General features: G+C 38.9%; 1 protein-coding gene and 1 long non-coding RNA gene across 2 annotated transcripts; one reads left to right on the plus strand and one right to left on the minus strand.

Moving 5' to 3' along the window:
- Positions 1–23,947, minus strand: LOC144010374 (uncharacterized). Its single transcript, XR_013281193.1, has 4 exons — positions 23,882–23,947; positions 23,469–23,602; positions 2,896–2,994; positions 1–326 (listed from the first exon to the last, which is right to left on the minus strand). It is a non-coding gene; the product is annotated as an uncharacterized LOC144010374 (long non-coding RNA).
- Positions 3,422–8,457, plus strand: LOC144010791 (homeobox protein OTX2-like). The gene is made up of 4 exons (XM_077511267.1): positions 3,422–3,470; positions 6,164–6,265; positions 6,341–6,492; positions 7,283–8,457. Exons 2-4 carry the CDS (start codon positions 6,169–6,171, stop codon positions 7,952–7,954), a joined length of 921 nt encoding a protein of 306 aa, XP_077367393.1. The 5' UTR covers positions 3,422–3,470; positions 6,164–6,168; the 3' UTR covers positions 7,955–8,457.
- Positions 23,948–23,995: the final 48 nt, after the last annotated feature.

Below are 23,995 nucleotides of genomic sequence, written 5' to 3' on the forward strand. Positions count from 1 at the left end.
TCTTCATAAAAGGAGACTATTCTTTAAAAATGAACATGGCCAATTTTGTAGTGAATTCTATTCTTTTCTTTTTTTTACTACACAATCACAGTGTTTGTGACGCACCGCTTGCTATCATCAGAATGCGAATAGACAATCGTGTGTGTGCTACGGCACAGATGCTGGCCGCCGGTAGGTGGGCTGTTTACCGTGCGGATGGCTGGTTGTGTTTTTGTTTGGCCCGCCTCGCCTCCTACCCGAGCCCAGTGGGGGGTTCTTGGGCTCCCGATGGGGGCTGGTCCCTGCTGACAAGCTCTCAGGTATGAAGCCTCCTCGCTTGGCCTGGACTAAAGAGTGGGGGGTTAACGAGCTACCACCAGGGAAAAGAAATGCAACCCCCCAACGGGTAAACTGCAAATTGGAGTGTGTATATGCTGAAATAATCAAAAAATACTGCAGGTGGCAAATAGTTAGTGATGCAATGCATCGTCACCTGCTTAATTTGTTTGTCAAATGTCAAATCATTTTTCTCCATTGAAATTAATGGAAATGCCCTTAATCAGTTCCAGGTCCACCCAAAAATCCCATATTTGTTTTTATTATAGAGAAATAGCACTGCTTTACGAAGGCACAATAGAAAACAATATAAAGAAATAATCTGTTTTGTTAGTGTAATTACTATACCGACTGTTTTTGTGTGTTGAATGTCTATCTTTAAGAATCTCCTGAAATTTCCCTCTGAAAGCCCAATATTCCTTTTTTTTTTTTTTTTTTTTTTTTGCGAGTAGCTTAACAGACAACTCACTTGAGCAGCAGTGTCACATTTTTAAGATAGCAACAATTAGCATCCATCATCGATCTCTCAGCATGAGATTATCCCTCACAGTTTGCTAGCAACTTCTTAGCTGACAGCCTCATTAGTGTGGTGTTAGCTTTCGGGATGTATACGTTTATACAAGAAAATAACTGGAAACAGTTAAAGAATTATGTGGTTTTGGATGAAAAAGCACAATTTGAAGATTTATGGGGAAAAATAACAATTACAGATTCAGTCTAAACATGTGAAAAAAAGAGGCAAATACTTTTCTTTGATGTAACGCAGCCACCACATTCTTTGAGAGCCGAGTGTGCTAACCGCTAAGCTAAACTCCCATTGTCCCAACAGACAAGGACAATCTTAAAGCGTAGCGATAGCAAGATGTACTATAACAGTGGCATCGGTTCCACACTAAACAGTCACACAAAGAAAGACAATGCTAGCATTTTAGCTGCATTTAAAATGTTTTGTAATTAGCTTGAACAAGTAGTGACGAAAATGCTGTCCTGTTAGCTGCCTAGTCATGTCGTGGAGTTTATCTGGATGCGTTTTATAGTAACACTGATGTCAGATTTAGCTTTTTAGTCTCCATTTGGTGTAGCTTATTAATCGACTCATTATATTGACTGACTGATGTGTCCAGAGGCACAGACGCTTGCTCCTCGCAGTATTTCAGTGACATACAATATGTTTGTGTCAAACAACTGCTGCCATCATAGAGCCTTTCCAATAACGCAAAACAAGTCAATACCCAAAAGGACGCTTCTTTAACAGCATTATCAATACGGACACGTCCCTGATGCCTATCAATAAATCTATCATTGTTACATCTACTGTGCAGATGGCACCAAAAAACTTATGTGGCATACAGTTGTGTGTGTGTTTAACAGATGGAGACTACCGAGTGAGTCGAGTGATTGATTTGACTTTGAAATGACACAGACATCCTGGGCCACATCATTAGGTACAGCCACACTGTCAATTGGCCTTCAGACAGGAGGAGGAGAGCGAATTGCCTCACACATTAACAAGATCATTTACCTTTCTTTGACAAGCACGGCCGACCGTTTAGCTGATAAATGCTCCCCCCGGGGGGCTGAGAGATATCTTCGCCGCCTCCATGAATTATATATAATACAGCTGAAGATGAAAGCGCTCAGCGGGGCGCTGACAAGATGGCTGACGGAGCAGGAGGGAGGACGGCACTTTGGTGGGAGCTGCTTTAGGACATGATTCTTGATAAATAATACTTTTTGATTGCGTTAACTCTCTAATAGTGTCCTTATGAAAAAGGAGAATGATTGAGTTGACTGCTGAGCCCATGTTGTTAACCAAAACAGCAGCACCTACCAAATGACGAAAAGAGTCTTAGATCAACAGATGTGGCATGAGCGAAAGTATTGAAAAGTACGTTTTTATTTGTTTGTTTTTCTTCGTGAAATCGTAAGGGAAATGTGCGCCCCCCTGTGGAACCTCTGTAGAAGCGATACATGGTGTGGTCTTGGGGAATTATGAGGAATATAATGTAGACTTATCAGAAACATGGAGTTGACAAGGTCAAAACTAACAAAAGAATGCAGAATTCTTAGTCATCTTTGTTTATGAAATTGTTAAATTATCTCTTGCAAAGAAAAACAGCAGCACCTATAGTGTAGAATGCTACCAGGCTCTCCGATTAAAAGTATGGAGTCTTTTTTTTTTTCCTTTCATTAAAACAAATAGTAATTGCAAGTCTGTTTTTAGTCACCATATTGAAGAGAATTCAGTTAAAGAATACATTGCTAACTAAATCAGCAGCACCTTCACAACCTCTCAGATTAATTCAAATGTGCAAGTCTTACCTCTCTTTTTCATCTCATGAAAGAATTCTCAGTCGCTGTTGTTCATTGAAGATAAAAATGTCAAACAGTTGCTAACCAAAACAGGAGTCGACCCAAGCATTTGTTGTAATACATCACTTATATTATTATTTGAAGAAAAAACATTCATACTCATTGATGCCGTCCCCATCTGGAGTTGTGTATTTTTTTTAAAAGGTATCCTGGATTTCATGTTTTAAGGCTAAAATGTATTAAACGTGTTTTGCTTTAAAAACTTACTTATAATTATGTACCTCTTGCAGCCTGTTTATGAGCCTTGCTGTCCTCCGGGTGAGGACGCCATAGAGAAGGACAAAGGAGGCGCAGCGCATCAAGATTCTGTGAAAAGAAAAAAAAAAGTTTCATAATCAATATGAACTCAAGAAGTTTTTATTAATCTTAGGGGGCGGCCATTTTGCCACTTGCTGTCGACTGAAAATGACATCAGTCCCTTGGCTCAGGTAACAACCAATCCAGCTCACCTTCAGAAAATAGGTGAGCTGTGATTGGTCGTTACTCATGCACATATTTGCAAATGCATTTTTTTTTCTTTTTATTTTGAATGATAGTCAGTTTCTGTTTTCAAAATGGACAGCCGTCAATAAGCCTGCAGTCCATCTTCATCTCATCATCATCATCATCATCATCGTGTTACTGTCTCGTTTTCTCCATTTCATTGGCTCCCAAAAAGTCTCTCTCTCCCTCTCCCTCGCTTTCTCTCTCTCTGCATAAATTGTGCGTATCACCAACTATCATCCGCTTAAAACTGGAATTGAGCAGCCAGCGGGGAGGCCCTTGAACGCATCACCATTGAGGTACGTGTAAAAGTTGATTTTGCTGTCATTTGAATGGCGTTGCATGGCTCAGCGGAGGAAGAGGAGGATGAATGACGGAGAGGAAGGCGGGAGTCCACGCGGGGAGTTAATTGAGGAGGCGTTTTTTTCTTTTTTTTTTTTTGCTTAGGAAACTTTGCCGCGTTGACGCCCTCCAGGCAAAAAAGCATTCAAGCGTTTAATGGAGCACAAGTTGAGATAAAACCACTTGAATGCGTGCACCAGGATGTCGTGCATGTATACAACTATAGAAGACAATTACGATGATAAAAAGTTAGATTGTACGAATAGAAGTATAGCAAATTAAAATCTTAAAAAATACAAATAAGTTATTGAAGGCTATATTTAATAATACAATTAATTTAGAACAAAAGATACAAATTCGAAAACTATAAATACAAAAACAATATAATAAAAACATCAGATTTGTTTTTAATATCATTACAGGCAGATTTTAATGAAATAACATACGATCCAATAAGGCAGTGTAAAGTGAGTTACAGTCAATATTGAGAAAATAAAAGAATACACTAATAGCAAAAAAAAAAAGAATTGTCAACAATAATATTCAAAACCTTATAAAATGGACTTCTGTCCTGTCCGATTGACTCACCAGCTTCAAATTCCTGAATTGTTATTTTTGTATTAAATTAAATGTTGCTTCTTCTTTTTTTTCCTAATTGTTTTTATCTAACATGTATTTTGTTTTGAAATGTTCTCTATTGGAACTGCAAAATTCATCCATTTATATAAAAGAACACTTGAGTATTTGCCAACACATTAATAACAATAGAAGTAAAAAAAAAAAAAAAATGTTGCATGTGTCGGTTGTTATGGCGCATATTGGGGGTGTTTTTCTTTTGGGAGGGGGTGTTTGGGGGTGTGTGTTCGTGTGTGTCTGGCAGTCAGCTGGTGTGATCGACACAATGCCACCCTTTGTCATTGGTGCAAAATTAAGGGAGGGGGAGAATATATCCTGGGAATATAAAAAGTCTATACATACCCCTGTTTAAATGACAAGTTACTTCATGATATAAAAATAAGAACAAGATAATAAAAAAAAAATAGTATGACTTGTATACGAAATAATGCGCTAAATGATTGATTGCACAAGTGCGCACACCCTCTCATAACTGAGGATATGTCTGTATGTGTAACATTAAGTCACATTTAAATTCAAGTTAAAAGGAAGTCAACACCTGGAATCAGATCTCAATTGCTTAATCTCACTGACCTAAAGTTCAACTGTTCTAGCAGGCTTTTTCTGACATTTTCGTAATTACAAGTTAATTTTTTCTATATGACAAAGTGCATATTGAGCCCACCCCCATGAGCCCCCAACCCCTGCACGGCGTCCCCCTAATCAGGCCAACGCGTGCCAACCAGATTAACTCCCCCCCTAGCAAGCCAATAATAATAATTGGTATTTATAATGATTATTATTGAACGGATGTGGAGCAACCGGTGGTTTAAGGGGTGGAGGTAATAATAAGGGCGAGGGGCAGTCTGGGAGGGGGCACACTCCAAAAAAGTGACAGATTGTATCGTCCGTTATTGGATCTAAAAAAAAAAACAAAAAAAAAAAGGACTGACGAAAAAAAATGAAATATACTGCATATGTTTATTCTACAGGTAACATTTTTATTTTAATAACATTTTTACGACACATAAACGTTTTGTTTTATGCAGAGGCCTAGATTGTATATTAAATTTTTTTTAAATTAATTCTCATCTATGATTCTTGTCCATCTAAGTATAACATTTTAACAATAAAAAATACTGCAATTTCATAAGGCTATGTAATCTTGTTTTTGTTTAAATATATGATTTAAGAGGAATTTGTCAAGATTCAAACTTCCACGGTGCACATTTTTAAACACCCCCAAAAAGTGTCAATCTTCTTGTTTGTTTAGATTAAGATTAAGTACTGCCTCCCAATAAACACTTTGCGATCGTCTCACCTTCCAAATCTAATTACCGGGAGCAATTCATTAGGAGATGAGGGCGAGGGAGTCTGGGGGGGGGGGGGGGGGGTTGCTTGCCTCAAGAAGTGCCGATATGATGTCAGAATTAGCCCAGCTTCTTCATTACTGCTCCTTCGTATTGAAATTGGGCCACATTGACATGACTTTTAATGCAAACAAATAGAAATTGGAGGTACAGGTGGGGGCGCACTATTAAGGGGGAGTTGGGGGGGTCTTCATTGTATCTGAATGGCGATGGCTCAGTTTGCAGCTTTTGTTTGCAACTTCTTATTGTTATCAGCGTTACTTATCGTCAACAGTGGGCTTTGTCCCCTGCAAATGCACCCCCCCAATCAGCTGCCCATTTAGCTGCGGCCTAACCTGTGGGTGTGTATGTTAATGCTTGATGAGGATGGGCGGGAGTGAGGGTGGGTGCATTTTTTTTTAACGACAATGTTTTGTTTTTAGGAGAGCAGTGTGTTTTTTTTTGGGGGGGGGGGGGGGGGCAGGCAGACTGAGCACAGGACAGCTGGGAGGGAGGGGAGTGGAAAAAAGCTCGGTGGGAGGGGGGCTAGGGGTTTAAGAGCCCCTGCACACGGTTGGGACCCTCACTTCTTTTTCTGCACTTCCATCATCATCTTCGGATCAGGATTATTAAACGTTTTTTGGGGGGGAGGTTTGATCAATTTTGTTTTTGTGTGTGTATACCAGCCATCATGATGTCCTACTTGAAGCAGCCCCCTTACACGGTCAACGGACTCAGCTTGTCCGCCCCTGGGGTGGACCTGCTGCACCCTTCCGTGGGATACCAAGGTAAATAATTTAGTTGGCTTAAAAAACAAAAACCAAAAAAAAAAAACTCATAGTAACTTGTAATCGTACTTATAGGCGCACCTCGGAAGCAGAGGCGGGAGAGGACCACCTTCACCAGGGCCCAGCTGGACGTGCTAGAAAACCTGTTCACCAAGACCCGCTACCCGGACATCTTCATGAGAGAGGAGGTGGCCCTTAAGATCAACCTGCCCGAGTCCAGAGTGCAGGTGAGGCCCAAATAGGCTACATCGGAAAAAAAAGTGCACCTAAATACGATTAAATTTTCATTTATTTCAATAGCTAAAACAGTCTAATTTTCCCAATTAAATATTCAAAATTAATGGTATTTCTTTTCTAAAACTTGAGAAATATTTCCATCTTTCACTTTTTGAATCGATCTACTATTAATTACTTGCACTTGCACTTGTTAATTGGGTTTAATGGGGAAAATGAAAATTGCGAAAATATGCAACTAAATGTTTGCTTTTAGGGCCTATGGAAATTTTAATGTATTAATTATTTGCATGATTAGTTATACTGTTATGTTTTTACACTGTGACTCAAATGTATGAAAAATAAATGACAACACATTGTAATTAACATTAAATTAGTATTTTGGGGAACATGTTATGTTTTAGAGTTCAACGTATATAGACTTTTGTTTCTGCATGGATGCAGGAAAAAAGACGTGTGGAAAAATACTGCAACAAAAGTTTTATTATGAGCGCTTGTAGTTAGTTTGCACATATCTTTATTTAGGTGTACGGTATATTTGGTGAAGGAAATGTCTCAGATGGGCATTAAATGTAGGAAAAATATAATGTAGCCTAACAAATGTTTATGATAAATATAATAGATATTTTTGCATGATATTTTGTGGGTTCAATGCTTTACCGTTGCATGCATGTTCTCACTCCAAATCGAGCAATTACAACAACAACACCGGGAACAAAATAAAATTAATAATAGGCCTAGAAATAAAGTCAAACAAATATTTAATATATGAATGGATTCTAGGTGTGGTTCAAAAACCGAAGGGCCAAGCACCGCCAGCAGGCCCAGCAGAGCCAAAGCGGAGCACCGAGCAAAACGTCGAGCACCAGGCCGGTAAAAAAGAAAGCCTCCCCGGTCCGTGAGGTCAGTTCGGACAGCGGGGCGAGCGGCCAGTTCACGCCGCCCTCCAACGCCTCTCTTCCGGCCGTGAGCAGCGCCGCGGCGCCGGTGTCCATCTGGAGCCCGGCGTCCATTTCGCCTCTCCCCGACCCCATGTCCACTTCCTCGGCGTCCTCCTGCATGCAGCGCTCCTACCCGGTGACGTACAGCCAGGCCACGTCGGCCTACAACCAGGGCTACACGGGCTCGTCGTCATACTTCCCCGGCATGGACTGCGGCTCGTACCTCTCGCCAATGCACCACCACCACCACCACCAGCTGAGCTCCACCATGAGCCCCATGAGCGGCGGCGGAAATGGCGGCAGCGGCGGCGGAAATGGCGGCGGCGGCGGGGTGTCCAGCCACTTGAGCCCGGCGTCGTCGCTCTCCTCGTCGTCTTACGGCTACGGAGGCACCGCGGACTGCCTGGACTATAATAAGGAGCAGACGTCTTCGTCCACGTGGAAGCTCAACTTCAACGCGGATTGTTTGGATTATAAAGAGCAGCAGGCGGCGTGGAAGTTCCAGGTGTTGTGATCCGACTTCAGGCCGCGGAAGAGCGGACCAGCGGCGGCCGGCCGGGGCACTCCTCTTCTACCTCCGGGAGGACAACGCAGGACTGCGGCCTCTTTTTTCCCCCCTTCTTTTCATCTGAGTATTCACACTCTAACTTTGATCAAGGACATGGAACATTTTAAAAAAAAAATAGAGTGGAACTTTTTTTTTTTTTTTTTTTTTTTTTTAACTTTTCATAAGCTTCTTAAGAGTTCCCATGTGATCAAAGTTGGTGTTTGTGAGGCCTCTGACATGGATGCACTACTTAATTTATGACAAAAGACAATCAAACATTCCAACTTTTATGTTTTTTCACTGTTATTAGATTTGTTTCCTCTTTTTTTCTTTCTTTTTTTGCAAGGAGCTGTGAAATTTTCCACTGTTCAATGATAAATTATTAGAGTTAAAAAGGGGACTATGCAGGTAAAGCTGTACTTTAAAAGGACAGAGACACACGTACTCAGTAATAAAAAAAATAAACATGAGCCAAGTTGCATGTGTACATATATCTGCTGTTTTTGCTTTGTTTGTCACCTCTATTTTCCACATATGAGTCATCTACTTAAAATAACAAAATCATACAGTTCAAGAAAGTCATTACCCAAAGTCAGACTATTACCTGACAAAAACAATGTTACAAGAATAAAGTTGAAGGTGAAGTTATATTATGAGAAGTCACATTTTTACAAGGCATAAGGGTAAAGTTGCAAAGGAAGAAAAAGTATCGAAAGAGAAAAGTCAAGGTTATGAAAATAAATCCTATAGTTACATTTTAAAATTCTAAACACCAGCTGGAATGTGAGGTATGAATCCATCTTTTTGTTTTTTTATTTATTTTTTAAATAGACCATAAGCACTGATGTATTAACTTCAACTTCTCACCCAGAATCTTTTCCAAATCAATCCAATCGATAAAATGACTTCCATCTGCTGCAGGGATTAAGATTTTTTTTGTTGGAGCCCGTCTATGTTGCGGATTACAGGCGAGGAGAGGCATGGCGCTATCGCTCTAATTAGGACGAGAGGACTGCTTTGTTGTCCGTTTGACCTCCAATTAGCAGCCAATGATACATAAAGGCGAGTCAGTCTTGAAACAAATTGCAAGTGCAAACGGGTATGACAATGTGATATTTTTCTGCCTTTGCCAAAGTTTCAGGGCCACATTGAAAATACATAAAACATCCAAAACGTTCAAATACAAAAAAAACAAAAACAAAATTTGAATGTTATGAGAATATAAAGCTGTCTTATTATGACAAAACTCAGAGTTATGAAAGTAGCCAAAATATTACAAGAAGAAGTTGCAATATGAGACATTCATAAAGTTCTGATCAAAAAGTTGCACAGTAGATTAGAGATAGGAACAAAGCCTGGCCGGGAATAGCAAAAATCTGCGTATAACTGACAAAAAGTTGTACGGTCGAAGCCGAAGGTGGAGTTTACACTTTTATAACTGCTTGCAAGATCTGAACAGTCTCATGACCAAAGTCACACCCCTCAATTACGTGCACAAGACATGCGCTGTAAACTAGGGTCTGACCGATTAATTGGCTGGCCTATTTAATTTACCGATATTAGCACTTAAAATTGTCGTAAATCGGCCAATTTTTGTTTTAGTTTTTTATATTAACAATTTTGCAACATAAAAATCCAAAGCTATTTTAACTAGTTCCGAACGATTAATTTAATCGGCCAATATTATCTTTTAAAATTGGCTGATTTGGTTTTCTTTTTGGACGATTGATTTTACACATTAACACATTACAACATAAGGCAAAGATAATGACAAACATTATCCCCCCCCACCGAAAAAAAATAAAATAAAAATTGCCAAAAAATGGGCTAATTTGCCAATTTTGCTCTGTGTTGCAAATACTCAGTACAAAATAATGTAAAACAGTCAAATGTTCTGTTCAGTAATTCATTAATTTATTGTTGTAAGTAAGCATTTTTTAATGAATCGGCTGATTAATTTGTAATTGGAATTTTATTCTAGCAAATATCGGAATCGGCTTCACACAGGGCTGGACTGGCACAAAAAAATTAGCACTGGCATTTTGACCAGCCCGACTCCTGCCTAACATGTAGTTCTGCCACTGATGTTTAACGATGACATTTCACTTTGCTATCTACATTTGAAATGGATAAACAGACAAGTTCCTCTAAATTGTGGGCAAGTTTCTTGGGGTAAAATGGATGAAAATAATCATTAAAAAGCACTGCATCAGCCCAAGAAGAGGCCGGCCCACCGGGCATCTGCCCTGTACGCCAGATGGCCAGTCTAGCCCTGGCCTCACAAAATCTGCATCGTCAGGCTGTACTGTAAAAAAAAGATGATGTTAGCCATGGCTGCTATGTTACTAGTTAGACAAATTCATCATGAAGTGTTACTAAAACACTTTTTTTTTTTTTTGGAACGGACAGTACAATCAATTAAAAATCAGAAAGAGGTGATAAAGTGTCCTGTCGAACAGAAACTTTGCTAATTCCGCGTTTTTACTCGCAGCGAGGAGAGCAAAGTTGCCAGGTACAAGCTGTCAAAGATGCTCTGGCAATTCTCTTGCATTGTCCTCTCTTTTTATTGGGGATTATTTCCTGTCCGGTTACAAAAAATAGTGTTGCACTACTAAGGGGTGGGGAAAACGCAATAGTGCAATGCTGCATAACCTAAAATGCTTGAATGTAAGTGTGTTACAAATAAGCATCTGATTATCCATTAGCAATGAAAGTTCTCGTTTCCGCTTCTGCCCCAGATGGTGTGACTCATTTTAAACACAGCCACACTGTCTGATACAGTTCATCTAAAAAAAAAAAAACAAAAAAAAAAAAAACAGCAATTCACGTAAAGTTCATATGAGTGGAAAGCATTTTAGCAAATATATAATACCTTAGATACAATTTAAACGTAACAATTTGTAATACAGCATAGCTTCCTTGGTGAAATCTCCAGCCGTCGTCACTGCCCCGATATCGACATCAAAGTACGACATCCAGGATCAACGTCAACAGGTTGCGATAACAAAATGGCAGCAGAAAGTCATAAGTGGTCCTCGTGTAGCGGGACAAGGGAGAACCCCCCCCTTCCAACCCGACTCGCCCCCGACCCTCTCGCATCCATTGGCTTTTAATTAAGCACAAGCGCCACCAGAGGGGCCATATGGACTCGCCAGACGCGCTTCATTAATCCCCCGCTCGCTTGTGAGGATGGCAAACAATAAAGTAGAAGAGCAAGCCTCGGAAGCTTCTTTTGGCTGCCGCGCTTTGTTTTTTTGCTTTTGTCCCCGAGGCCAGTCTTTCCCAAGCGGATCCACTTGACCGCGGGTCTGGGAATTCCATGCCGGATTCCCGACGGCGCGGAGGGTCGTCCACACTTGACTGTCTAAATTATTGGGTCAAACATTGTATGTCGTTTATACGAAAATTTTCTCTTTGAATGACATGGGTAAAATGGTTATTCTTAAACTTTATCGATCCCTTAGCACTAAACTATTACAAATAAAAAAATATTCCCACCAAAAGAGTGTGGAAAATTTTAAGATTTTGGTTGTTGCAAAAAATATGGTAAAACGTAAAAAAAATCAAGAAGTCGTAAATTTAGGACTAAAAAAGTTAAAGTAATGAAAGGTTACAAAGAATTTCAGGCAAATTTTCATACTTACTATAAATCACATGAAAGATCAATTTGTGTCTGGCAGCGAGAAAGGGCGCGAAACAACACATCAAGAAACGTTTAAAAAGGACAATTCCTGATTAAAAATCCAATTGGGAGGGAGAAAGAGGGCTTGGGGGTCAGTGAAATAGACAGTTATTATTATGAGATCAACTGTGCAGTGATTGGCGTCTGACTTTGTTTTTGTGGCAGAAACAAAAGAGAAGAGTGAAAGTAGACCGGGGCAACTGAGCAACTGTCAAAGGCGAGTCGCAGCGGTAGCATTAAAAAGCGAACGTGGGAGCTAAGCGGCCAATTTTGCCAATTGAGAACACAACTATAGACTATTGTTATGCATAAGCATGTGTCCTACATTCTATCACATATCGCATACATAATTCATCTGCAACAACAACAACACTGCTGCTATACTCATGGAATCTCATTTGAATGAAGGAGACAATGGCGTTTGTGTGCCGGAGGACGGGACGTTGAGGAAATACACTAGGTCGAGACAGAAAACGGCAGCCCTGGAGGTGTGGATTCAATTTGCAATTTACTGGATAGTTGCAGCTATATTAGCGTATATGTCAGACAACTTAAAAACAAAACAAAAAAACAACAACACATGTTTGCAGGAATATTCACTCAAAAAGTCATAAAAAAATTAATGCCAAGTTTGAAAAAATGTACGTTATAAAAATAAGATCATATTTGAAATTTGCTATTACTGCTGCAAAAAAAATGCGATAGAATAAAGAGCTAAATATTATTTGAAAAAAATTCTGAAACAAGATTATATCAAAATATGACTAAAATATAGTAATATTACCACTGAATGTTTACAGTAAACGCCACATTACCTGAGTGTATGGCTCAAACAAGAACAAAATATTACAAGAAAAATGTAATGTGTTTCTAAGTTAACTTTGAGTCACTTGGTGTCAAGATCGTACGAAGTGCTAATTGGTTTCGCTTCTGCACATTTTTTAAAAAGCGGAATTAAAGGGAAATATATTAATTGTACATGAAAAATAATGACGTTATCACATAAATTCTGGACAAAATATTCACTTTTCACTTCTGAAAATGGCTGAATGAGTCAAGTATCCCTTTAAGGCACTTGTGTGAATTGCTAGTTTAGCATGCACTTCAAAATACAAACAAAAATCGGATTACAGGATTCAAGAAAAATCCAGAAAATGTAAAAATATGTATATATATTAGTGCCTTATATAAAAGTTAATGCCGAGTTACTGGTTCCTCCTGTCCATTTAGCCTGAATGCGACGTCGGATTATGAAAGTTCCGCCAAACAAGTGACCATTAGCGGGTACAAATCATAAATCTCCTTATCAAAGAGCAAAAGGGATATACTGTAAAAACAGATTACATCAATTTAATCCTCAAAGTCACATACACGAGATGTGTGTCAAACAGATGTCAACTAAGTGACTTTACTATCCCGGCGGGACCAAGGCCTCTATTGTTTTTTTTTTGTTTGTTTGTTTTTAAATAAAGCTGAACTTATTTTCACTCTGAAGAGTTACATAAATTTATGAACATATTGGGAATTTGATGACTGATTCCATCCTGGATTTTTAGCTAGTTGATTTAAAATAATTGAACATGAAAATGCATTGAGATTTAGCATCCACTTTAATTATTATTTTTTTTAAGTATCAGAAGTGGCCCTATACCTGCCTGGAATTACTAAAAAAACAAACAAACAAACCTTTGTTTTGTTTTGCAATTTGATGATACATCCACTTTAAAAATTAAAAACATATCAGTGTTGGTATCAGTGATACTGATGCAAAATCTTCTTGGGATTGAATCAATAATAATAAAAAATTATATTCTGGCATTTAATTAAATAATAATAGCCCCCCCCAAAAAAACATTAAATGAAAATCCATTCAGAAATCTGATGACGTATCATATGTAATAACTTAAAAATATCCAGTATTGTTAATGCTACGCTAGCAAAGTAACATTCTGTTTGTTTAAAGAGATACTTGACTCATTGAACCATTTTCAGCAGTAAAAAGTAAATATTTTGTCCAGAATATTTGATAACTTAATTATTTTTCATGTACAATTAATACCTTTAAGAACTAATATATTAACTGTTTACTGCTGAAAATGTCTCAATGAGTCAAGTATCGCTTTTAACTGAAAAACAGAGTTGACCAAAAACTATGACGAGTCAGAGTCAGTCAAGTGGCTTTATCTGAGGTCGTGTCGCAGCACCTCCTCAACCGCCAAACTACGCCTCCATACAATGCAGAGGTCAAAGTTGGAGGGGCCTCGTTGCTTACAGTGAGGCCATGTCAACAAACGCCGCACGCTTGCCTGTTTCGTCCACCTCGTGTATTCCTCTATAGCTGGGACTCGGAACTATTATTAGGCTCGCTAAATTGCTTCCTGCTCGTTAAGTGCGTCTGGCTGGGAGGCAGATGGAGGCGTCGTACAGTGGACAGATGCCTCGCCGCCAGCACCCGGAGGCGAGCGTGTCTGTTTGAGATGGTGGCGTGCAGGGGGCAGGGCTTGTGTGAGGGGTAATGGCGGCACGTGCTCCCCCTTAAGGCCGACGTACACAGAGCAACACGGCTAGGAAAAAAAAAGTTTTCTATCCACTTCCAGTTAATATTTACTGTTGAATTAAATGTAAACAACCAGATTAGCCTCTGCTATCTTAATACCAACACAAAATGGGAAATACCATAGACACGTGCTAATAAATAACAGCTGTGTGCTATCAAAACCAAAAATTTTCAGTACAATAATGTGTTGAATGTCTCCATGTCTCAATGTTGTATCTCCACTAGTCTAAACACATAATTTTGTTTAATATTGCGTTTGTGTATATATGAATTAAGCAGCAAAATCCACTTGTTTTTATCTGCCATTTTGCTAGTTGCTGTCGACTGAATATGATGTCACAGTTGCTCAGGGCCCAACCAATCGCGACTCAGCTTTCAGTATAATAATATATTGAATGTGATTCCACTAGTCTAAACACATAATTTTGATTAATATTGCATTTGAATTAAGCAGCAAAATCCACACCTTTTTTTTTTCCCCATCTTAGGGGGCGGCCATTTTGACACTTGCTGTCGGCTGAAAATGATATCATAGTTGCTCAGAGCTCAACCAATCATGACTCAGCTTCAGAAAACAGATGTATTTAGGAATATTTGAACAACGGTTCGTTAACACTTGGACAGATAGTATAAAAATATTCAAGGTCCGTGAAGAACGACTAATATTAGGGCAACTAACTTGAAGAATTATTATTGTACTGCCTCTTACATTAGACACTAGAAGAGCCACACTAAGAGGTCATTTTCATTGATCAAACACCTGTTGAGATTTTTGGAATTAGGCTACATGTTACCGAAGAGGAAGTAGTTTAAAAATTCCGAAAATATCCGCCAATGCCTAGTTGGCTCTCCTTCATACCGTAACTCAATGGTTTGATTTCATCGCTTGTATGTTGGGCTTTAGGCGACCATTATTCTCGTGAGGTGCGTGTGTGCGGACAACACGTAGAGCATTGTTGTGTGTGTGTGGCTCTATTTTGTGTCTGTGTGATGCTGGGAGCGTGTGCCCCGGACGCAGCCCCCGCAGTCGCCACACGCAGGGCCACCTGCTCTGGGATTAGAGAGCCTGCGGATTACACGCGTCACAATGGAGGTACACAAACACAAATATGGACGCGCAGACGCAGACACGCGCGTAAACCGGACAGGACTCGCCGCTCGCTGATAGCGTCTACAGTATTAATGGATGCGCTACGTTAGGATTTGCTAGCATGGTTATCTTGAGTTAATGTGCTCACCTGATTTGTTGTTACCCTACAGACACCAAGAGATCAAGGTTTAATGGCGAAACCAAGTCAAAAATGTTCTTTATGGCTCACTAGTCAAAACATGGTATTCTGATTAATATTGCGTTGGTGGAATATTAATTAACCGGCAAAATCCACCTGTTTTTCTCCATCTCGGGAAGCGGCCATTTTGCCACATTGTCCACAGAAAATGACATCACGGTTGCTCAGGGCTCAGGTAACCACCAATCAGTTTGTGTACATCACATGACCAAACTTAGAAAACAGGCGAATCAGGTCAGTCACGTATGAGTCAATAGAAATGATAAGGAAAAAATGGAAAATGCCACGCCTGTCGAAATAAACAATAATTCATGACCTATGGTACAAGTCTGCGGTCTTGTTGGGAACTTGTTTCTGAGATCCGTAGACACCAGTACAGTACCCGCCTCTCCCATTCCCTCCAAAAAGCCTCCCTACCCCCACTCCAAGTCCCCGCGGGGTTGCAGGGTTTGTTTTGCTAATGACCCCATCCCGTTATGACCTCATTCAAGTTGCGCTGGGTAATTGGTGGCACACTGACACACTGTGGTGGTTTGACAAGGGGTGGGACGGGGGTGGGCTACGTCCCATTGTAAACACTCCTCCCTGACAAATAAGGTATTGTTATTGATGATTAACGGCAATGGAGTGAGTGACTGTTTGAGGCAAAGAAAAGGGAAAATAAGAACAATGATGGAGTAGATGTGATTAATAATTGTGATTAATGAAGTGTAACATACATTAACCTCAAGCACTGTAGTAATGATTTTGATGTGTTTACAGATTTAAAGAAAATTAATTCACTAGTTTAAATGTATGTACTGATACCATACCAGTACTGGTACTGATAATGCTACGACACTAATACCCCTTCACCAGCTTGACATTACTATTCTTTTATTGACAATGCCAATTCCTTCTAATATAAAACTAACATGATAGATAGAACTCCATGTTGTATATTCAATCAAAAACATAGCTTCCTCTTGCTAGCTTAATGCTAACGTGATGTGAAACGCCACAGACATGGGCAAATGAATTTGCATCTATGTTGCGGAAAATGGCTCATTGAGTCAAGTATCCCTTTAACTGAGCTTAAAACGCGATCTTAAGTGATTAATGACAATGAATACAAAGGAAATGTACATTGTTTTGACATTCTTAAATGTCAACAATTTGTAAAAATACGTGAATCAGTGTTCATATTAAATAATGAAAATTCAAACAGCGCAGCAACATATAAGGAGATTACGCTGGTGAATATTCTGTGAAGAATTACATGTGAAAAATTACATACAGTATTAATAAATAAATAAATATTGTATTACTGCAGGTTTTGATAGTGGTCATTGTGTCTTTTCAAATCTACGTATTACCTGCATGCTTGCACTACACTGCCCCCTGGAGGGCATGTAATAAAATAATTTGTTTTTAAAAAATGAATTTCTGATTCACTATCTGATTAAAGAATTAATACTGATAATCAGCTTTTGATATACAGTCACATTCTGTTATTTTACATAATTGGTTAATCATAACTGAAGTAATAAATTCAATTTAAAGTGAGAACAAATTACGATATCATTAAAATATGCTATTTTAATTAAACACAAATGGTAACTTTTTCAAAACACAATTAAAAGTTATAATGAATTATTGTTATTATTGAGTAAAATGGCGTATTTTTCACACACTGAATTATTTTTTCTTCATCCACAAATGACCTGGCCCATTGTACATTTTAAAAATCAAATTAATCATATACAGTAATTAAAAAAAATAGTGAAAATAAATTATTACAATTTATACACACATTTAACAATGTGTTTTTTTCCTGGCTCATCTGTCCGTCTAAAAAAAATAATAATCATGTGGTCCTTGAGCACAAACGTTTACTCATCCTTGATTTATCTGTCACTGACGCCCCCCCCCCCCCCCCCCCCCACACGCCCCTCGACACCCCTCCTTGCCCCGCATGTAACTAAATTATACCCTTGAGATGTGAGCATGTGGTTATGTGTGCGTCTTAAGTGGCTACAAGTCTCTTGTGAGATAGCGCCTGAGGTCGTCTGTGGGTTGTCCTATGTCTGTTGACGATTCATTATTCAAATGAATTCAAATGTGTGCATGCATCAATAATTATGATCAAAACTGCTGATGGTTATCGGTGTTCATTGATGTGTTTAGTGTGTAATTACCACTACTTGCTTCTCATTAATCAGATAGTGCCTCAATTAATTACCTTAAACGGTTTTCACTAGGGATGTAACGATATGCAAATATCACGATACGATATTAGCACGATATGAAGGTCACAATACGATAATTATCACAATATTGCGGGGGGGTAAATAAAAAAGATCACAATATTGTGAAAAAAAAAGAGCTCATACTAAAAAAAAAAGCACAATATCGTGCTTATGTACATAACAGCAATGCATATAAACCACCTCCAATCTCTAATAACAATATTGAGGCACTTACTTGCGAATGCAAGCACACATTGATCGATTCACAAGCAAATTATGTTCCCCTTCATCTGACAATTAGCATAGATTTTAAACATAAAAGGCCAAAACATCCCTAATGAAAATTAAATCACTAATAAACTAGCCAATAGAGGGTGCTAGAACTGCACAAATGGAAATCAACCTGACGTTTTTAACAGATGCGTTCCTTTTAAATATTGTGAACATAACGACGACAATATTGTGGCAGTTTTAATATCACGATATCGTTACATCCCAAGTTTTCACTGAAGTGTGTTTTTTGTTTTGTCCCGAATATGATGGGGGAGTATATCGGAATTCTACTTTGATTGTTTTCTAAGGAAATCAATTCAAAATCCAAATACACCGAAGGCGTGTTCCTTCAGTGCAACTTTCACCGGTCAACTTGACTTTACTTTTTTGCCCAAAATCGTACAAAATACCTGTGACAGGCTCCTTCTGTATATGAGCTTGCAATTATATTTTTTTTCAGTGGTGGCAGCCGCAATATAAGCCCCCCCGCTGCACTTCTCCCAATCAACCTCATCCCACTATCACAGCGGACAGGGTTTACTCGCAGAGAGACCGAGCGAGGGTATTATGGATGGGAGAGAGAAAAGAGAGGCAGACAGGGTATTATAAGCGAGCGGGATGAGAGCAGTGAAGGCATTTGGAGTCTTTATTCGCCTTACTAAGCCACGGGCTGTGCTCCCAATCCGATTGGTCGATAGGGCCAGCCATGTAAATGAAATGCAAAGCAGAAGACAGACCCCTGACTTTGCCAATTTGCCCGGGCCCCGCCTTGTCGTTGTCTTTATCGGGCGTCTTCCTCACCGCGTGGCATCTTTTCTTCCTCGTCGGTATCACACGCTGCAGCCTCTGATTCGTACTCGCCGCCAGATAACCATTTGGCTTTTTCCTCCCCCTTCTGTCTCGGAGATGAACCCGGTACTTCTCTAATGTTCAGATCTAAGGATTTAATCCACTCAAGCTTTTCCTGGGAAACTCCATTGGTGATTAAGCATATGCTCTTTTCCTCCTTGCTAGCGCAATTTCTAAATGTTGCGCTCAAGTACCGCACTGGCGGCTTGTTCAAGCATCAAGATTGCCTTAAAAAACTGCACAAAAACAGTCAAAATAGAATCATAGGTAATCAGTTCAGTGGACATCTTGGATAAGGTTAGGCATGGACCACTCTGTTCTTTAATCAGGCCACCATTATGGTCATTTATATTTTGTTGTGTAAAGTTTGCCCCATAATTAGTTACTTTGAATCTACCTATTTAGATTGTATATATTTTTCTCATTAAATAATATATTTATGGTAATTAAGTCATTCACTGCCTTTGACGTTTATATTCGTCAACTGGAATCCAACCGTTTACTGCCACTGTATATATTCGTATGTTTTCAGATGGTTAGAGGGTGTCAGTGAAATTTTCATATTCATCATTTAATTCATCATTTTATTCATTTAAGTTAAAACCGAATAAAATATTCAGTTTCTAATATCTAATATGAACACTGATTCACATATTTTTACAAATTGATGACATTTAAGAATTGTCAAAACAATGTACATTTCCTTTGTATTCATTGTCATTAATCATTTAAGATCGCGTTTTAAGCTCAGTTAAAGGGATACTTGACTCAATGAGCCATTTTCCGCAGTAATAAGTTAATATTTTGTCTATAATTAATGTGCTAACTTCATTATTTTTCATATACAATTAGTACCTTTAAAAAGTATTTTTTTTTAACTTGCTGTCGACTGATGATGACATCACCTGTGCTGACGAAGTAGGTAACGGCCAATCATGGCTCGGTTTACTGACCAAACCCAGAAAACAGATGAGCCATGATTTGCCGTTACCTACCTCCTCAGCACAGGTGATGTCATCTTCAGTCGACAGCAAGTAAAAAAAAATAACTTTTTAAAGATATTAATTGTACATGAAAAATAAGTTAGCAAATTCATTCTTGACAAAATATTAACTTTTCATTACGGAAAATTGTTCACTGAGTCAAGTATTTATTTATTTATTTATTCACTCGCCTACTTCTTATTAATTTACTAATGTAAAATGTATTTACTTGTACAAAAAACACTTGTATACTCACTTAAAAAATGTTTGCTTTGTTCTTGTTTTTGTTACCTTATTCTTTACTGTACAACCGATTTGTTTCATGTAGAGCACTTTGTATACAGAAATGCCTGTTTTTAAAGCGCTTTATAAATAAAGTTGAGTTGAAGTGTCCCTTTCGCTGATGTTTAAATGTGTATGACTGTTAAGAATGTGAAATAGTCAAAACATAGCTTGTAGTACCTTACAGTTAATAATAAGTTAGCAATGTTCGACTCACTGTAAAAAAAAATAAGAATTCTTGACAAGATTTCCTCCATACAGGAGGGAGACCCTCCTCCAGGCCCCCACAAGGAGCTTTTGCTGACACTTAGCTCCTCCCTGGGGGTCGTGTAGCAGTAATGGGGTCTCTGGCTGCGAAAAGTCCTTGCTGGGAGATTGAGGTTGCACTTTATTTATTTTTATTTAGGAGTCTAATCAGCTCCAGCTGTGTTTTTTTTTTTTTTTTTTTTAGTGACAATTTTAAGCGCAGACAAAATGCAACAATCTGTCCCAGATTAAAAGATGCCGCCGTAATCCCTGTAGTGCTGCCAAATTGGTATTTCCCCTGAGTGCTATTGAGTGCTCCCTGGACCATGACTACGCTACATGTTAGCATTTGACCAATTGGTACAAATGTGTGTCCTTTAATCAGGCCTCATGGTTGCTGTACTACAAGGTAAATGAAAATGAATCGGGACAATAGCCCATTATTTGGTCATTAAGAATCATGATGATGATGACGATGAATTCTGTATTTGTGAGAATTTCTTCAATTTTACACAAGGAACCAAATCATGCCAACAAGATACCAATGGGAGTTAAAGTGGAAGTGGCAGACAGCAGTTTACAATGTACATGGACTGAAGAGTGAAGACTAGTGCTAAAATTATAATAATTGATCACAACCTTCCTATTCATAGTAAAATATTTCACAAATACAGTACAATGTTTACTTCATATGAAACTACAATAAACCAATTAAGATAACTATTTTGTCAAAAGACAAAATAAATTGCAGGTGCAGGTTGGTTGCCACCAACATTCTCAATTTATCAATGGGCCACACCTGCACTTGATTTGGTCACACCCTTGGTTTTCACTCACAGTTGGTCGCAGATGCGACCAACTGATAAAGTTGGTCGCACCTGCACCCGATTTGGTCGCACCATTCGTTTTCACGTTCTCAACTGGTCGCAGGTCGCACCTGCTCAGTTGGTTGCACGTGCACATGATTAGGTCACAACCTTTGGTTTCATTTTTTTCTGTTGGTTGCAGGTACAACCAACTTTCTCAATTGGTCGCACCTGCACTTGATTTGGTCACACCCTTGGTTTTCACTCTGTTGGTCGCAGGTGTGACCAATACACCTGATTTGGTCGCAGTCTTTGTTTTCACATTCTCAGTTGGTCGCACCTGCCCTTGATTTGGTCGCAGCGTTTGTTTTTTTTGTCTGTATTGTATTTGCAAATGAGTTTTGTATAAATAGGAAGTTTGTTTGTGCTCCCAGGTGAAAAGTTAGTGCCCATCCATTTTCTAGGGAGTTTGGGCAAGAGGAACGGTGCAACCTGGACTGATCGCCAAGCAATAGAAGGGCACACACAAGAATTGGGAGGAATAATCATAACTCTGTCAAAGTTCTCTACTTAGTCACTACAAAACACAAGGGACTGTGAGCGTCATGATGGCTCATATCACATGTCATAATGGAGTGTAGGTTACACAACAGCTACATGACAAGAAGGAAGGTGTCTGCAATATACTGTATGTTGTATATACATACACACACTGCAAAAAAACGCACACCTCTTCATCAACCTCTCCTTCTATGACCCCCCTCCTTACAAAACACGCACACGCCAAGCTGACAGCTCCAAGCTCCATGGAGAATGAGTCTCGCTTGCATTACAATCGTGCAGGACAGATTCCATTAACGCTATCTGAAATTGAGCACGGCGAGCGGAGGAGCGGCAGGCAGGCAGGAAGGCAAGAAGGCAGGAAGGCGTCGGCATTTGCGCTCTTATCAGAGCGGCGAGGGTGAGCGCTGACGCCGACGTCACTAATCCGGACGGTCGGGATTGAGCGTGCGCTGTTGAAAAGTTGGTGCAGGAGAGACATCAAGACCTTTGTGAAAGTGCCTTTGTATTCTATTTTTGGGGCGCACCAGAAGTCCTGATATATATTTTTTTAGGATGGTTTTCCAGTACTCCCTAACCTTAAGTTTTTTTTGGGGGGGGGCACATTGAAAATGTTTTGTTTTTTTCTCAAGTGCCGGTCAGAGGCGTGCAAGGCTCGGTTCATGCACATGGCGAACGGCCGTTTTTTGATGCCCTCCAAAAATATTTTGTCGATGTGGGGAGCGCTTAGGGACTTTGATATTATTTTCAGTTGACAGCAAGTGGCAAGATGGTCACCCACTGAGATGGATTTTGCTACTTAATTCAGATTCCACAAATGTAATATTAATCAGAATAGAATACCATGTTTAGACTAGTAGGAGTGGATATAACATTTTGTAAAGAAATGTTTTGACTTGAATTCTCGTCAAAACATTCTAACTGTGGCAAAAAAATGAATTCTCTGTAAGCATTATCCTATGTAAAAAAAAAAAAAAAAAAAAGTGAATCACTTACAGTGTGTGAGTGAAACTCTTCTTTGTTTGTCTGCAAAATTCTATTATACCGGCCCCTGGTGGCCAAGGTGGGCATACCAGAAGACACAGCACCAGGAATTGAAGTATTAAATCATGATACACAACTTTCTGTTCATGGAGCAGAAAAATGCTATGAGTGCAAATAACAACCTAATAACTAAAACTGACTTGAAGCATAGATATACACCTCAAGACTAGAAATATCAAAATAAAACTCACTTAAAAATAAAAAAAAACTCATGTTGACACAACAACTTTCATTAGGTGTAATTTTAGGCTTTAAAAACGACAAATATGTAAACATATGTTACAATTTAATTTTGTCTGATGTCTGTTATTTTAGTACCGTTAGTATAATTTTAATGGCTTGCTTAAAAAGTGCACACACAAAAAAAAAAACTACCTCAAGCGTCATGCTTTTCGTTGTTACTGTAATTCTTCCGTCTCTCCTGCCTGCTCTTTATGATTAAGGCTCTTGCTGTAAAGCGGGAGCGCCCTCTTGTGGTTTTATCTTTTATGTACATGTAAAATGGGCATTATGGTATAAGTAAATCACGTTTTGATATACTAAATTGTTTGTGAAATACAATTTTTATCTTGCTAACGGCTGCAACATTCATTAGTAAAAAAAAACACACACAGACAAAAACAACAACATTTTTTACCTTCTTGATAGAACGACCCAGCATGTGACTGTAAATGCTCTAACCTGGTGATACGGACTGCTGATGTAATAGCAGAGTCCTGTCTTCACTCTGTCTCTGCCTCACCGTTCACCGACTTGTTTCTCTTTGGAGACAATTGGCATATCTTGTCTCCTTGTCTTTAAATTTTCCATGGGCCCTATGAAAAAGATAAGACTGTCGTTACAGTCATACGGTGTTGTTAAATTCTCAGTTGCAGGCTAAAAAAATACCAGTGATGTTAAGTTTAATATTAAAACTTTAGTACAGTAAGATTCTACTAGCTGTTATATGAACTTTCTACCAGTAGAGTGTGCTAACAGACTATATAACAATATATGTATTTATTTGTTTTATTTTAGCTCGTATGCAGTATGCCTGTACAAACACATAAGTGATGTTAACCAGTTACTCGCCAGGAAAGCAACTCAAAACTTACTTTAGAATGAAGACTTCACAGTCAACAAAGGGTAACCGCCTTCGTCAATTTTAGCTAAAATAAATAAAGTATTCAGTCTTCTTCAGGGGCAATTCTTCTCCTGTAGAAAGTCGG

Source organism: Festucalex cinctus, chromosome 21, assembly GCF_051991245.1.
Source record: "Festucalex cinctus isolate MCC-2025b chromosome 21, RoL_Fcin_1.0, whole genome shotgun sequence".
Lineage (NCBI taxonomy): Eukaryota > Metazoa > Chordata > Actinopteri > Syngnathiformes > Syngnathidae > Festucalex > Festucalex cinctus.